Raw genomic sequence first — 17561 nt, forward strand, 5'->3', positions numbered from 1 at the left:
ACTAATTGAAACGCCATTGATGCAACAGTGAACTGAACAGCTAACTGACTCATGCAGCCTCAGAAAAGCACTTGAACTTGGAATGCAGAACATATGTTCTGTGCAGGACAGATGAATGAAGGAGTAACAAGCATGATTCTAATATGCAGCTGCTGCTTAAACTTAACATTTGCTTTTCCTAGACGTGGCACGGTGAGGTTTTTCTTCATACGGTTTGGATGTTGGTAGCCCTTCTGAACCACAGACTTATTCTGCGTTTTGCATTTAATTCTTGATATGTTAGGACTTGGAGTTAACAATGGAGCAGTCATTCTTATAGCCATATTTTTCTGAACGAAGAAAACAAATCGTAAGCCACTAATTATAGATTCAGAAGCCCAAGTTCCTCCCGGGTTGGAGTAATATAAACTGTGGGGTGCTCACGACCAGGACGTTGGGGTTATATTCCAGTTCTGTGGCATAGCAAGGGGTCAACATGTCAAACACGACGTGGGCTTCCTCTCCCTGCCGCTTAGTGCCGGTCTTCTCAGAGATTCATTCCCCACCTCCGCCTCACGTCCAAATTTGAGAAGAAGCCAACACTCTCCCGTTTGTGACCGCATTTACTCCGTTTCAAAAATGGATTTCCCATCTGCAGAGCATTCTGAAATAGATATCTAAGGCAAAAGTTTTCTTTGTAGAATGCTAGCTTTCTCAGATTTGAGTAATTTGTGTTTTAAGAATCACAACATCAGTGGCCTGCTGAGACTGATGTCTCCTCTGTGAGAGGCATTCTGTGCCCTCACGGGAGTCTGAGCCATGGGAGAAGCAAACGCTGGCCTAAGACATTTAAGTCTTGGCCTTAAAGACTTAAATGGCCTTAAGTCTTGGCCTTTAAGTCACCAAGTGAGGAGTCTAAATAAGAATGTAAAACACAAAAACCATTGCCACCAACGATAATGAGATTGGGCCAAAAAACTACTGTTTTGAGTACCTGTTCCATGTCTGTGTTCAACACATCAGCTTGGTTTGTACTCCCAGCACTAAGCGGTCTGACTCTGGTGCCAGGATATGATCCCAACGTGCGCTCTACGATTGCTCTGCAGCTGATGTGCAGAACAGTCATGTCTCAAAACCAAGTTCAGCCTGAGCCTGACTGATTGCACGGAGTTAAGTAGTCTATAAAATTGAGCCCTGGTTATTACTTTTAAAATCTGCAGTGGCAATATGTAACATTCACTGAAAGGTGGATTACCTAAGATTGATAGGTAAAGCACTACTTTGATATGGTTAGCAAAAACATTTTGAGGGAATGGATTTATTCTTCATCAATGCAAAGCCATCATGCACTTTACCTAAGACGGATCTCTGGGAAATCCCAAAAGGTGGAAGAAAGGAAGGTACGTTAAAGTGCGTTTGAATCTTGCCCGTACCTGAATGTGAAATCTCACCGACAGGGAAAGTTAACGATCTTTAAAAGGGGTGGAGGTGGGGACTCCCTTCTCTGCTCTAAATTTACAAAAAGCAGCCTCCTGGAGTAAGAAGCATAAAAACTTCTTTTCCAGAGGTCTTATCTAGGAGTATACAAAGTGCTGAATTTCCTTCTTGGAAGTAGACACAACTTAACATGAAACCATGCGGGGAGCCAAATGCAAAGTTTATATTGGGAGTTTAGTTTTTAAATAGAAATTAATATATGTTTAGTTTATTCCCCAACTATCTCCCTCCTTCAACATCTTTAAGGGCAATTATTGGCACAAGCTCTATTTATTCAGAATTGACACATTCTTAAAATACAGCCCAATCAAAAAAAGATGTGCCCTTTAAGGAAAATGCAGGTCAGGGGCAGACCTACCACACAGGCAAACAGAGATTTCCGCCTCCTGGCAAGCCAAGAATGTTTCCATAGATGTAGTTTCACCTTCTTGCCCTTTTCTTCATTTGCACACTCCTCCTCTCCCAAGGCTCTCCCCACCAACGGAGCGAGTGTACCGTGAGAGCCGGAGACTATTTTATTCCTAATTTGCTCACCGTAGACCGGGCCCAGAAACCATTTTCCAGGCTCCCCTTGAGGCGATTTAATCCTGGTCCTCAAAAATGCCAACCTACCACCAGGAGAGACTTCGGGGCTCTGTAGCCAGGGACCCTTGTCCCAACAGCACAAGGCTGAGAAGCACTGCTTGAGTGCAAGTCACATTAATATGAATATTCTGGAACCTGGGCTCCTCCAGGATCCCCTACCCTGTCCCTAGACATACACTTCTTCATTTTGGAGGCTGAGTCCAACCTCTGAGCTGAGGAACATTTTCTGAATGGTGACTCAGCCCATTTTCTGTCTAGTATTATCAATTTTCAAGTTGCTTAGTTCCTTTTTTTGAAATAGCATAGAGATATTGCTCATAGTTCAGTTATTTTATTTTATTTTATTTTGGCCAGTTTGCTGGTATTTCTTTTAAAATAAATAAATAAATAAGCCCCTCTGGGGGGAAATAGTGCTTCCTGGTATATGAGAGGGCAACCAAGAGTTTCTCTTTTGATTTCACTAACCAGCTTTTGGCCGCATTGGGGCTGAGATAATTAGAACTTCATGGTGGGAGCAGAGATAGGAATCCTGGACAAAAGAGGCAATTCTCAAGGCCTTTTGCTCCCATTCTCTTCCAAGTGACATAACCGAATCCCAAATATTAGAGAAGACTGCCATTTTTTCCTGAGGTTCTAGAAGAAGACCTGGCTCTATGGCTTCTGCCCTTTAGAAATGGTAGATAGCGAAGTTGAAAAGGGGGCCTCCTTTCTAACCCACAGTCTGCCAACGACTTCGATTAAAAGAGAGCCCCACTTAGAGAGGTTTTTATCTTCCACGGTCTTCGTGAAGACTGTAAATTGCCTTTAAAGATGAACTGACTAAATTGGATCTATTTAAGGTTAAGAGTTTTTTGGGTTTGTTTTTTTTTTTTTTTTTAACTGAGAGGAGAAATGGGATGATTTTCAGTCTCTTTCTACAAAGCCTCCTTAAGTGAATTTTCATCCCTGGAGTTTAAAAAAACGTGAGGTTAGACTTTTCAACCTACCTCTGCAAATTCCTAAATCTTTCTTAAATAACATTGATAAGTAGTGTAAAATGGATGATAAATCACAGCCCCTTCCCCCTTTGAGGACTGCAGTTTAGCTTTTTGGGAGACATGGCTGCCATAGTCCGCATCATCCTCTGAGTATGTAGAGGCATCTTCACACGGTGGTTTGTCATATTTGTGCTAATAGAAACCTCAGGTAAAAGTCCTTCTATGCAGTCAGAGTATTAGAATACTTGTGGGGAAGACAGAGTCCAAGTACAATCTTCAGTTTTAGCTCTCTTAGGTCAGATTTAAATTGTCCAACATCTAGAGAGAGGGAAGAGGCACCCAACAGATCCATGCAGATTCATTTTGAATGTGGGCAGCCATTGCATTGAGGATACGTCTTCCCCTTCCAGAGAGCTGTCTGCCAAGGAACCCACTGGCAGCCAGTGATGCCGAAGCTGTTCATTGTCCGGCCGTGGGGATAACTATTTTGGACATCACTGATGATGTGTAGAATTAACTGGTGTCTAAGTGCATGGCTTTTCTTTTTCTTTGTGTTAAGCTGGCTTCGAAAATGGACTATCATAGTCTTCTGTTCTTAGAGTTGAACAGTGAACCTCCATTTCTTGATTTTGGACTGTTGTGACTCACTCGGCCCCAGAGCTCATTTCTTTGAAAGGAAAAAAAAAAAGGAAGGTTTTGCTTTGGGTTTTATTTCTGTTTTCACCTTGCTGCTTCAGCTTCTGCTGTAACAAAGGTCTATGTAAGCACCATAGAAAAGGCCCTATGGTCTTGTCCAACATTTAATAACCTCCTATAGGACATATCAATTATACGTACAGCCTAAGGGTTGAAAAAATTGCCTTCCCTATCCTTTTTCTTTTAAAAGAGTAAATTCAGTAGTATCCTGACAAAAATAAGGTAAAATGCTTGTGAGACTATTAGGATACAAAGTATATGCTGATTTATATATTTTATTCCTTAATCTTAGTACAAAATACCTTATTTCCTTGATTCCAAGATGCTATCAAACTGCACTTCCAATTTACAGACATTTTTTACAGGAAATACAAGTAAGTACACCAAATATATGAATCACTAATGTGTAGTTATCGGATGCATCCACAAGTCAGAAAATACAATATGAAAAGGTGGTGTCTTAGACTTGAGGCTGGATGATTTTTTTTGAAAATGGAGAAATTGCCTTAGGTAATGTAGAAAGCATGTAAGACAGCTCTTTACGCAAAGAAGCATTTATGGTAATAAAGTATTTGCTGCGTGGGATGGCACCCTCCTTCCTTCCCCACAAATTCTCCCTACGTTATACCTTGTAATTCTCTTCATTTTATTTTCTAGTACATTTCCAAATGAGAAGAGCCTAGAGCTCCAAATACCTTTTTCTAGCCCGTCCATAAACATATTTTGGCACCTACGGATAAAATGACATTGACTTGCTGCAGCCACCACGGAAGGCAAAGATGGCCACGTTTTGGCTTTCGCGGCAAAAGAAGTGGGGTGCTAGCATGCCCGCTGCAGGCTGGGGGATCGCAACTGGCCGCATCACGGGGCTGGCTTGAGCTGCTGCGGGGAAGGGGCGGTTTTCCAAGCGCGGTAGCGCCCCCGCGCGGCAGGACGCGCAGACACACCCCGGGCGCCGGTCCATTTTTGTCTCTTCTCTCTCCACGCTCAGGAGCACGAGTATGTTTGACATGCGGTGTGAGGAGGAGGCCGCGGTGCAGCCGCACAGCAGGGCCCGCCAGGAGCAGCTGCAGCTGATAAACAACCAGCTGCGAGAAGAGGACGACAAATGGCAAGATGTGAGTGTCGGCCAAGGCCACGGGCAGCGCGGAGGCTGCCCAAACCGTGGGTCATATCCCCCTTGGAGCAGGAAATCAGGGGGTTGGGTAGACAGGCTTGAAAGCCAGGCAGGGGGAGGGAGCCCGTAGAGGATTTCAAACCAGTGACGGGAAGTGTGGGATTAGTAAGAAAGTTAACGGCAACGTGAAAGGTGAAGGATACAGATGTGTATTCGGCAGGTACTCTTGCTAGAAGGTTGGCCACAAAGGAGGGGGAGCAGGAGGGAGGCAACCGGCATGGGATGTAGAGTTGAGGATGCCCTGTCTTTTGAGATGATACATTGAAATCAATAACGATGACGATGGCAACAATAATCGCCAACATTGAAAGCCTGCCGGTTACAGGCACTGTTCTGCCTTGCATGTAGGAATTCTTCAGTTTCGTAGTAACCCGATGAGGTAGCAACTGGTATCCTCCTCAGTTCCACACATATGTCCCAGAAGAGCTAAGTAACTCACCCAAAGTCACACAGCAGTGAGTGAGGTAACCAAAATTAGAACCAGAGAAGGAGGTCTCTATGGCCTGATGAGGGCCTTGAGATCGTCTCTGTGCTGAGAGCAAAGAGCCAGGGCAGGGAAGAACGCGAAGATAGGGATGACAAAAAGGACCGTGGATTCTTCCATGTAATCCTCACAGAGCACTCTGAGGTGGCTAATGCAAAACTGGTGGTCCAAAAGTTAACATTTCCAAAGTCTACGTAGTAATAATTATGACTACAATATATTGGGTACTTACTCTGTCTGGTACCTTACATGTACTATGTCACTTAACCCTCACAATAGGCTGGTAAGAGTAGGTGTAATTGGCATCCCTGTTTTAGAGATGAGGAAACAGAGGTACAGACAGGCTAAGAAACATGCCTGAGATTCCAAAGCATGGAAGAGATAGCGCTAGGATTACTTCCCACAGCTGCACTCCCATCCACCTGACTCCAGACTCCTAGAAATAATTATTTCTGCCTTTTCTTCCTTCCCAGAGGAAATTGTGTAGGTCTGTGGCTGATTCCTACTATCCTGTTGTCAGCAAGTCCATTCACAATGCACAGGTCATAAATCGGAAGAAATGAAATTTCTTGTGATACCCTGTGAAGCAATAGTTTAAAATTTAGCAGCTGACGTGAAATATGATTGCATTGCACATTACTGTGCTTAAATGAATGCATTGCCCTGCTGTGGATATTGTAGCTCTATCTGAATATTTCCTGCCTTTGAGGCATTCCTGTTCCAACCAGACTTACATTGGATTGGGTGGCAATGCCCTAGCATAGTGCTGGGCCCATCGTGAGCGCTCACTAAACTCTAAAGAGTAGACATGGAGTTGTGTGTAAGCCTGGAGAAGTATGTCCTGTCTACCCCTGACCCCCCACCCCCACTAGGACCTGGCTCGTTGGAAGAGTCGTAGAAGAAGCGCTTCCCAGGACTTAATCAAGAAAGAGGAAGAAAGGAAGAAAATGGAGAAGTTACTGGCTGGAGAGGATGGAACAAGTGAACGAAGGAAAAGCATCAAAACCTACAGAGAAATTGTTCAAGAAAAGTGAGTTCTTTGGTTGTTTTTTTAAATGTGCAATATGCTCTAGATGTGCTTTTTCTAAAAATTGTTGGTATTCACAGAGGCTCTGGCACCAGTATTCCACACTCCCCGTGCTCCCCTTTCAGCTCGACCTTGGTTCCTACCAAGGTCTTCTTTGCCATTTTTGTGACTGTTGACTTTGTTCTTGCTGCCCTTCCCATGCTCCTCCTTTAGAGAGCGGAGAGAGAGGGAGTTGCATGAGGCCTACAAGAATGCACGGTCTCAGGAGGAAGCAGAGGGGATCCTTCAACAGTACATCGAAAGGTTCACCATCAGCGAGGCTGTTCTCGAACGCTTGGAGATGCCAAAAATTCTGGAAAGAAGCCATTCAACAGAGCCAAACTTAACCCCCTTCCTGAATGACCCCAACCCCATGAAATACCTGCGGCAGCAGTCACTGCCTCCACCCAAGTTCACTGCCACTGTGGAAACCACCATCGCTCGCACCAGCGTTCTGGATACCAGCATGTCAGCAGGCAGTGGCTCTCCAAGCAAAACTGTCACTCCTAAAGCAGTGCCTATGCTGACACCCAAGCCTTACTCCCAGCCCAAAAACTCTCAAGAGGTTCTGAAGACCTTTAAGGTAGGATACGTTCCTTAAGAATAGAAGCAAAACCAAACCCCAGGTAAAGAAAGAAAGCATCTCACCTCAAGAAGATAGAATTATTTGTATCAGACAAAAGAGGAATGTATTAGCATTTACAATTGTGAAGTTTATGCCTCAGGAAATTTGGTTTGCAAATAGTTAAAGGACAGATGTTCCCCCCAATTCCTACTGTTAATACTGATAGACTCCAATGAGATTGATAATTGAGACATCTCCATGAGCAAGGCTTATTTTTGAATTTGATATAAGGGCATGGTCTCTCTATAGTAGTGGTAACAGACCCTTAGTTTAGTAAAACCCTGGGTATCCCAGGATACCCTGGGGCTATAGCAAAGTCCTCAGAACAAAATTTTAATTGCCTTTGGTTTAAATAGAAGCATAGGCAGCCACCTCTTCTTTTTAAGGAATTTGACATCCTAGCCAAAAAGATGCTACAATTGAAAAAAAAAAAAAAGAGTAATACAAGGAGTACATAGGAACATGGGATGTACTTGATTCCCAGATGACACGGGTTTTTAAATTTTTAAGTGGAAAGAAACTAGGTTGTTTCCTACCAACATGAATATGTAAAATACTGTTCCAGAACGAAGGATCGTTTGACAACCAGACATCTTTTCACTTCCTCAAATCTCAGTGTTCTCCCTCACATCATGAGGAAGCACTCATTCTTTGGCTTAAAGCTCTTTGGACTACAAAGAAAAATCAGTTCTCATGGTCCCTGCACGCCACATGGGTTCTTAATAGAAGACAGAGGTGGACTTCATCACCAGGAGACAAGGGCACATGACTGTGAAGAAAGTTTGCTCAGCTAAACTAATTGAGCAATGTGATGTCATGTATCTTCCTGTTGAATTTCAGAGGGAACCAAAGTATATACTTTCTGACTATTGCTTACATAACTCAGAATGGATCTTAAATATCTGTGCTTTAGCCTTTGCCAGAACAAAAGGAAAGTACCCTGGATGTCTCATCTGGGTTGAATAGAGATGTGTGTCCCCTGAAGGGCTGGAGCTGTGTCTTTGTTGTTCACAGCTTCTTCCTAAGAGCCTGGCCTAGGGACCTGGGAAATAGTAGGCACTCACCAAGTTCTTATTGAATAAATACATGAATGTTCCTTGAGAAAATGAGCCACTCATCAGGCAGGCTCACACATAGATAATCATGTCCCCATACATGCTCAATATCCCACCTGAGTACTACACCAGGTCTCCTTCACCTAGGGCTCGTGACCATGAACTATCTGTGATGTTTCATGAAGGAAGATTTGATATTGAGGTGGCCCAGAACAGGGGTGGATAATACATTTATTTAACTTGGTGTCCAAAGCATCCGATCAGATAATGTAGATGTCAATTTCCCTTTCTTTATATAAATAGTGCAAGGTGATCATTTAAACAGAAGAATTTTGATAGATGACTTTATGGCAAGACTTTGGCCCTGAGGAATCCCTGTCTCTCACCATTGTGGCAAAACAGTGTCAAAGGTCTCAGGAAGAGCATTCATGGAGGAATGGGGAGAAGAACTTAAGTAGAGATCTTTTTAGAGCTGGGGTTCACTCTTGACCACCAATGAGCCCTTGGCTCATCATAGGCATTTATGGCTATCAGCCCCATTCACAGCCCCACCACTCAGTGGGTGAACCCAGTTATGGTCAAAGGTAGTATATAAATGGAAAGTTGTTACCAGATAATGCCAGGGTACAAGCTAAGGGGTACGTGTGTGTGTGTGTGTGTGTGTGTGTGTGTGCTCATGTGGGTAGGGCAGTGGGATGAGGGAGACAGAGAATACGGGCTTAGTTTCGTAGTACAACAGAATTAAGAGTAAAGGAAAATCAAGTGAAATAGTTTAAGCCAGTGTTTTTCAAAGTGAGAATTATTACCTGTTGCCAGGTTATGAAATCAATTTAGTGGCATAGTATTAGCATTTTTTTTAATTTTTCTTTACCATTTATTTATTATTGAGAGACAGAGAGACACAGAACGTGAGCAGGGGAGGGGTAGAGAGAGGGGAAGACACAGAATCTGAAGCAGGCTCCAGGTACTCGGCTGTCAGCACAGAGCCGATGCGGGGCTTGAACTCACAAACTGCAAGATCATGACCTGAGCCAAAGTCAGTTGCCTAACTAACCGAGCCACCCAGGTGCCCCTAGCATTTTTTAATAAAGTAAAATAGAATACAAAAAAAAAAAATAGCGCATCACATAAAATAAAGGTAAAAAGTATTTTGCAAAACCCCTATTTCAGCTATAGTTATGTGGGTGTGCTCAGTTGTGATTTAAGTTTCTTTCTTATGGATCACAGACAATAGATTCTTTAAGCCACAGGCTTAAGGTAAATAAACCCTAACTAATATCTGACCTTCCATTATTCCTCTTGAAAGATTTTAGAAGGCCTAGTAATAATAATGGCTAATGTTTATATACATAAATTGTGCCAGATATTGTTGTAAACTCTGTACATATGTTAACCCATAAAATCCCCTCAACAGCACGATCAGGGAGATGCCATTATAAAAGTTTATAGATGAGGAATCTGAGCACAGAGGATAAGACACTTGTTGAGGATTATGTGGTTTTTAAATGGTAGAGCCAGGATTGAGTCTTAGACTGTCTGACTGCAGCTTCCTCTTACAACCACTGTGTATATTGCCCCAGACTTTAAGACGGAGGGTTCTAGGTGCCTTTCAAGGAGCCAGACTAACCACCCTCTCTGCTCCTCCTTTCTTGCTTTTACCACCTTCCCTACACATGGGTACAAAACAAAAATATTTTAATGTGATGGCCTTTTGTTCTTGGAAAAATTGGGATTGTAAAATTAACTGGAAATAGGGATTCACTGTAATATAGCATAGTATCAGGCCCCCTGCCCTTCGTGGTAGCTTCCAAAAATGTACCCATTGCCCCCTTACCACAGAATAACCTATAGAAGGTTCCTGAGCTGAGGTGGGTTCTACCTAATTTATATGATAACCAGAAAAAAAAATCTCAAAACTGTGGAATAGTAATCAGAACTTGAATGAAGAAGTACACTGCAACCCAAATATGTGACATGTATTTATACTTAAGATTCTTTAATTTTCTATACTTTAAAATAAGAGCACAGACCAAGTGAACAGGAAATTTAACCCAAAGTGAAGTGGCCCAAGAAGATTGATGAATTTTAAAAGAGGTTCTGGGCACCTGGGTGGCTCAGTTGGTTAAGTGTCTGACTTCGGCTCAGGTCACGATCTCACGGTTCTTGAATTCAAGTCCCCATTGGTCTCTGTGCTGACAGCTCGGAGCCTGGAGCCTGCTTCAGATTCTGTGTCTCCCTCTCCCTCTGCCCCTCCAATGCCCATGCTCTGTCTCTCTCTGTCTCTCAATAATAAATAAACATTAAAAAAAATTGTAAACTAGGGGCACCTGGATGGCTCAGTCAGTTAAGCGTCTGATTTCAGCTCGGGTCATGATCTCACAGTTTGTGAGTTCAAGCCCCGCGTCGGGCTCTGTGCTGACAGCTCGGAGCCTGGAGCCTGCTTGGGATTCTGTGTCTCCCCCTCTCTTTGCCCCTCCCCTGCTCGTGCTCTGTCTCTGTCTCTCAGTAATAAATAAATGTTAAAAAGAATTAAAAATAAATAAATAAATAAATAAATAACTTAAAATAATAAAAATAAATAAAAGAGGTCCTTAAAGAGGTCATTTATGGGGGCCCTAATTTCCAGAGCCAATGGAAGCATTTGAGAGGCCTTACTTTTGGTTGGATCCTGATTATTAAGTGATAATGTTTTACCGTGACTCTGAATGTGTTCTTTTGTTATAGTCTTTCATTGGGGAATAGCTTGTGTTTTTTGTTCACTGTGTTTTTTATAGGTAGATGGGAAAGTCAGTGTGAATGGAGAAACAGTTCATGGTGACAAGGAGAAGGAAAGAGAGAGTCCCACGGTGGTACTTGCCTCCTCGTTAACCAAATCCCAGATGTTTGAAGGTGTGGCCAGAGTGGATGGGTCCCCAGTGGAACTCAAACAAGACAACAATAGCATTGAGATCAACATAAAGAAGCCAAATTCTGTTCCCCAAGAACTGAGAGTAAGAGCAAACTTTTTTTTTTTTTTTTTTTTTTTCCTTTTTGGGATCATTCCACTGTGAAAGAATGTCTTTTTAAAAATAAGTATTGGTTTCAGGAGCAGAAGTCAGTGATTCATCACTTACATACAACACCCAGTGCTCATCGCAACAAGTGCCCCCTAAATCCCCATCACCCATTTAGCCCATCCCCCCGCCCACCTCCCCTTCAGCAACCTTCAGCTTGTTCTCTGTGTTTAAGAGTCTCATGGTTTGCCTCCCTCTCTGTTTTTATCTTATTTTTCTTTCCCTTCCCCTTTGTTCATCTGTTGTGTTTCTTAAGTTCCACATATGAGTGACATAGTATGATATTTGTCTTTCACTGACTGACTTATTTCGCTTAGCGTAATATACTCCCGTTCGATCCACATTGTTGCAAATGGCAAGATTTCATTCCTTTTGATGAATATATATCACATCATCTTTATGCATTCATCAACTGATAGACATTTGGGCCCTTTCCATAGTTTGGCTGTTGTTGATAATGCTGTTATAGACATTGGGGTGCATGTATCCCTTCAAATCAGTATTTTTGTATCCTTTGGGTAAGTACCTAGTAGTGCAATTGCCGGGTCGTAAGGTAGTTCTATTTTTAACTTTTTGAGGAACCTCCATACTGTTTTCCACAGTGGCTGTACCATTCACATTCCCTAATGAGCGATGCTGAGCCTCTTTTTATGTGCCTGTTGTCCATCTGTAAGTCTTCTTTGGAAAAATGTCTATTCAAGTCCTCTGAACATTTTTTAACCACTTTGGTTTTTTTGATATTAAGTCATGTAAATCCCTTATATATTTCAGATATTAACCCCATATCAGATGTATGACTTACAAATAACTTCTCCCATTCAGTAGGTTGCCTTTTGGTTTTGTTGACGGTTTCCTTCTCTGTGCAAAAGCTTTTTAGTTTGATGTAATCCCATTTTTTTTATTTTAGTTTTGTTTCCCTAGCCTAAGGAGACTGGTCCAAACAAATACTGCTAAGACAAATGTCAAAGAACTTACTGTCCATAATTTCTTCTGAGCATATTATGCTTTTAGGTCTTACATTTAAGCCTTCAATCCATTTTGAATTTGTTTTTGTATATGGTGTAAGATAATGGTCCAGTTTCATTCTGGGATTTGTCTTTTGAAGAATAAAGTGTTCTTTCTCAGAGGAGCTGAGAGGATCTAATTCTTCCCCACAGTGCTCAAATCCTATGAAAGAGTTTCAAATTGGAATAAACCAAAATAATTTCCTCACCAGGGAAATGTGTTTACTGGTCTCCAGGAGCAAAGTTTTGTGATCCAGGCAAATGCTGAGTCTGTCAACCTGGAATTTCATTTCACTTTTCATTTGTGTAAATGTTATCATCTCTGAAGAGTTTTTACCAATTATCATAAGATGAAATAGTGAGTTTTGCTACTAGCATGGAAACTTTACTGGTAGAGTCAAACATATGCCTGTAAATTAGATGCTTCTAGAATTAATTAGGCATTACAGTGGTAGAATTGCTTTTCTAGGACAGTTAGTAATTCTGTTCTTATTTATCTTTGCCACACTTAATGAGAAGCAAGTTTAAGTTCCTTTCATAAATACCTTTCCATGACTCAATTTGACTATGCCATCAGGTCACAGGGCCTTTGCACATAGTATGGAGCTCAGCTCTTTCTCATCGTACTTTGGAAAAGCAACAGTGTTGGCGCTATGCTCATCCCATGACACCTGCCACATAACGGAGGTACACAGGGCTTACCAAGGCCCGGCAGATTAATTATAAACACAAATCCTGAGTGCTCTGCTATCAGGAACGTGTCTACTTTCTGCCTCTCACCATTTCTTCCCCTACCATTTTGTTATTTGAATTTGGGGGAAACCCTGCTCGTGGATGAATGGATTTTATTCCTGATAGAAGTTAAAGGATTAAGTGAAGAGATTAGATGGTGTGTAATGCCTAAACTCCCTAAACCAACTATTTAATCTCTCTTGTTCTAAGTTTTTAATGCTTTGGAAGGAAAAAAAAAAAAAACTTTACTTATGACCTTAAGTAGAAGACTCCTAAAACAGAAGAAAACGGAAGTTGTTTGTTTTTAGAGCAGTAGAGCCTCCCTTTAAAAATATACTCATTCCTGGGACACCTGGATGGCTCAGTCGGTTAAGCGTCTGACTTCAGCTCAGGCCATGATCTCATGGTTTGTGGGTTCAAGCCCCACGTCGGGCTCTGTGCTGACAGCTCGGAACCTGGAGCCTGCTTCAGATTCTGTGTCTCCCTCTCTCTCTCTGCCCCTCCCCTGCTCATCTCTGTCCCTCAACAATAAGAAAATGTTAAATAAATATATATATTTAAATTATATATACTTGATAAAGTTACTATTATATATATTTGATAAAATTACTATTATCAAGAATAGGTATATATATATATATGCCATATATATACATATGTGTGTATATATATATATATATATATATACACACCCATTCTTGGTAATAGTAATTTTTTTTTACTTTCACAATGAGCATATTAAAAAAATAGCTTGTTCTCTTTTAATGACAGGTATTTTCCACTGTAATAGTAGTAAAACTCCCTAAAGGCAAAGAGAAAATGGATTGAAATATTTCACATTGATTGCATATCCCCAAAAGTATCTTGGTTTAAGAGAAGCAAAATTAGATGCTCTGAAAGAAATCATGTTATTTCAGAAATTTACACAGTGTAACAAGGAAAATTCCAAACACAAGGTGGCCAGGTGGTCTCTTCCCCCGAACCAGTCTGATCCTGGGCAGTCTCAGGATGCAGGCCCAAACTCATGGAAAAGCCTGGGAGTCTCTTCCTTTGTTGTCCAAGTATCTCTTACTTGGAAAAACTGCCTAGTTTTGGAGTAATTTCTAGTTCAATAAGTCCTAGTGGTTGTGAATAGGAAGTGGCATTTATTTACCCTGGCTCTGGTACCTCTGGCTCTTGAATAAACTATGGCAGCGGCTTTTACGTTATTTTCTGGGTAGATAACTACCTGTATATATCTGTTAGAGTCTAAGCCAAGTTGTTAGCTATATGACACAAGATGTTGGCTCATTATTAAGACACTCTTCATGCTCTCTTACAACGTATGACACCAAAAGTTTTCCATTCTGAGTGTGTTGTCCGAAGAGTCATTTTAAAAGAATCTCTTCTCCAATAAACTTACTGCTCATTTTACTTCCTTCACCGTATTCCAAGAAAAGCATTTCTTGACTGTGTTAACAGCCAGTGTATTCCTGTTGAAGTGATGGAATTCATTGGTCATGGCAAAATATGGCGGCCGGCTTAAAACAGGGCACTGCGCTTCACAGTCTCCCCAGGCTTGATACCAGCTTGGACTTGATTTGCTGTTTCTAATTCATTTGCCCCATTCCGTGGGGCTGTCAAAGGAATAGTGTTCTGTTTAAATGGTGTCTTTCTTCCAAAAACTGCATTCCCAACAGATACACTCTTTACAGAGGAGTTAGCCTCACCCACCACTAAAATGTCACGGCTCTCCAGGGCAAGCTGGAACCGTTCAAAGGGCATAGCGGCAGTGGGCAGGAGCGTTAATTCAGACCGTGGAGGCAGAGTAGCAGAGAAGGGTGATCGCAGGTCTCCGGCGGGGGGGGGGGGGGGGGGGGGGGGGGGGGCGGGGACAGGGTGAGGTTGGAGCATCAGCATCTTGGGCCAGCATGACCACTTTTGTACAATATTATGGCATCTCTTTGGCTCATTTCTACCTCATCTTTCTCATTGAAAACTCTTGGGACCATGGCTCTCTCACTTTAGAAATAGATCCCAAATTAAGTGAGGCTTGCTATTATTATTTTTTTTTAATGCTCTGGCTGTATCTGTCGATACCAGCAAACTCCAGATCATCCTCCGTTGAATCACCTTTAAGGTAATGAGACTGTGATGGCAGTTACCTTGCCAATGGTTGCCTGTTAACCAAGAAGCATGATTTAAGGACTGCCCTCTGCCCCATTTTTGAGACAGGAAGAGAAACTCAGAAACATGCCAGGAAGGCAGTTTTCATAAAGCAACCAGAAAAGTATATAAAATAATATTTGCTTAAGTGGTAGGCAATAGGGTCGGCAGGCTAGAAGGGTATAAGATTGCAAAGAACAAGTAAGATCATTATTGTTTGCGCTTAGTGGGAAAGGTTTTGTGTGAGATGTGGATTTTGAATCTTGAACTCAAGTGCGGGATTTGCATTGGAATGGAGGAGGCTATTCCTCATGTTGGGAATAGCGGAAGCAAAAGCATGGACAGTGGGGAGGAACCCATGAGAAGATTCCAAGGTGGGGGAAGGTGGTCACAGGGCTAAGAGGTGATGAGGGTGAGCAGGATGCTATATCCTCCAAACAGATGGATCCTGTCTCCTGTGACCTTACCTGATATCCCTAAGATATTTCCCAGCAAAAACCTAATACCTTTTTTTTTTTTTTTGCATTTTAGTATATTGGCTTCTGTAATTAAATCATGTCATAGCACAAATGCAGACTCCTAGAATCCAGGATTAGAAAATAATTTGGAAGTTCTTCTTCTCTGATGATGAATTTATTCTGTTTAGTAACCTACACAATGACATTTATGTCTCCATCAAAGCTAGTCCAGTGTTTTCTTGATCCACTGTGAGTTGTATTTGTATTTACATTTCTTCCTTCCTCAGTGGTAGCAAAAATGACCATTTCCTAAAACACCTAGAATACTCCATGCAGTAGGTCAAAGATCTAACCCCACCTGCGCCTCAGTTTATATTTAAAATAAGGGAGATAATAGTATATGCATCTGGTGGTTATTGTGAGAATGTATGTATAAAGAGCATTTGGCATAATGTCAGGACGACTCACAGACAGAGGTGTCCTTAAGTTATTTTTAATATGGTCAAAGAACAAATGGGAGAAAATTACAATATATTTTTCAGAAGCCCCAAAAGGTTAAGTAGGTATAAAGTTTTTTCGGTTAGAGCAAGATCGTCAAAATTACCCTCCCTCTTGCACAGGTGTGCATTTCAAACAAATGACATGAATTCCTTGTCATCGTCCAACTCAGCTTGTCAGCCTTTCCAGCTATAATTCACTAAGAAACACGCAGATGTGAATAGCTTTTTCCAGAAGGTGATCGCCTTTGCAGATGCTCGTGTGATTCTTCCGCAGCCCTTTTTGCTCCTTCTATTATTCCCCCTTCCCCAATTCTGGCTTGCCTCTGCCACCTAGATCCTGCTGATCAGCTCCCACTTGCCAATTCATTGCAGGTGGTGCCAGGCAGGCGCCCCCTGCTGGCCAGCACCTTCTTACCAGATTTGTGGCGGTTCTCCTTCCTTGACCAAGAAGGGCCAAACTTCACCAGTAGGTATCCAGACTACCTCATCTGCTTTTCTCAAACTAAGTAATAAGGTAGGTAGGTCTGTTTTTTCAGCCTTGAAAACATCAGATTTAGGCCTTCCTCTTGAAAATGTAGTACTTTACTAACGTTTTCTGATCCAGGAAAACAGACAATCAGATCTTTCTTGAAACATTTCATTTTGCAGTGAGAGCAAGGGGAAGGCATTTGAGTAGGTGCTGTTTTCCTTACAACTGAGACCAACTGCAAATTCCTTTTAGATGTCAAATGTCATCAGAGTTTTTTCTTTAGAAACTGTTTTTCTCCATCTAGAAGTAATTGTAAGGGTGTTCAATTTAAGGCCCTTTTAAAATCATTAAAGACATTTAGGTACAGAAGCAGTGACAGGCTTCAAAAAGTATACATCAAAGATAATTTAAAAAATCAAAGCTGGCCCATCTTACCTGTTGGTTTGAAAAGTTTAAGGCAAAAAGAAAAAGTTCAAGGAATGGAGAGTCTGATTCTTCACGTGGATCCTCTTTCAATCCACTGAAAATAGATACTTAGAGGTTTAAAAGTGAAAGGGGAAACACATGCACCACATCTGTGGCACCTGGCTCACGGTACCAAGACATAAATAGACGGATTTTCCAGGCCTCTGTCCAGAGAAGTTATTCGAGACTGAAGCCAGGAAATCACTCAGTCACAGATAGAAGCTCAGGAAAGGACGTTGGGTATCACATCTTCCAACCCATGGAGGTTAAATGATCAGTCCAGCTTCTCATTCTTCCTCTGTCCTGGAAACAGGACCACCCAGGCTCTGGGTCTCAGCACGGTTTTTGCTCTCGTGCTTCGCGTTTCCAGTTCCTTCTCTAGTGTCACTCTCTGGGCCAATCCACCAATCAGATCCTTGTGAGAATGAGCAGCCAGATGCTAGGTAGATTTTGTGGCTAGACCTTGTTCCTCTTGGGCCAGGAATCGGCTACCTCCCACCTGCGGCCTCAAGGCCAAGTCTGGCCCCAGACCTAGTTTGGATGGATCAAGTTCTCAGTCCAGGAGAAGCTCATTCCTGGCTTAGGCCTAACCCA

At 42.0% G+C, this 17561-nt stretch overlaps 1 protein-coding gene across 14 annotated transcripts in view; it reads left to right on the forward strand.

The window, feature by feature from the left end:
• Window positions 1–17561, forward strand: part of LIMCH1 (LIM and calponin homology domains 1) — a 327784-nt gene that overhangs the window by 263513 nt on the left and 46710 nt on the right. For all 14 annotated transcript variants that reach the window (XM_049631913.1, XM_049631920.1, XM_049631908.1 and 11 more), the window contains 4 exons: window positions 4726–4852; window positions 6268–6425; window positions 6636–7044; window positions 10916–11131. In XM_049631913.1, coding sequence (XP_049487870.1) covers window positions 4726–4852; window positions 6268–6425; window positions 6636–7044; window positions 10916–11131 — 910 coding nt within the window. The remainder of the gene's footprint in view (window positions 1–4725; window positions 4853–6267; window positions 6426–6635; window positions 7045–10915; window positions 11132–17561) is intronic.

The sequence above is a fragment of the Panthera uncia genome, chromosome B1, assembly GCF_023721935.1.
Source record: "Panthera uncia isolate 11264 chromosome B1, Puncia_PCG_1.0, whole genome shotgun sequence".
NCBI classification, from domain to species: domain Eukaryota; kingdom Metazoa; phylum Chordata; class Mammalia; order Carnivora; family Felidae; genus Panthera; species Panthera uncia.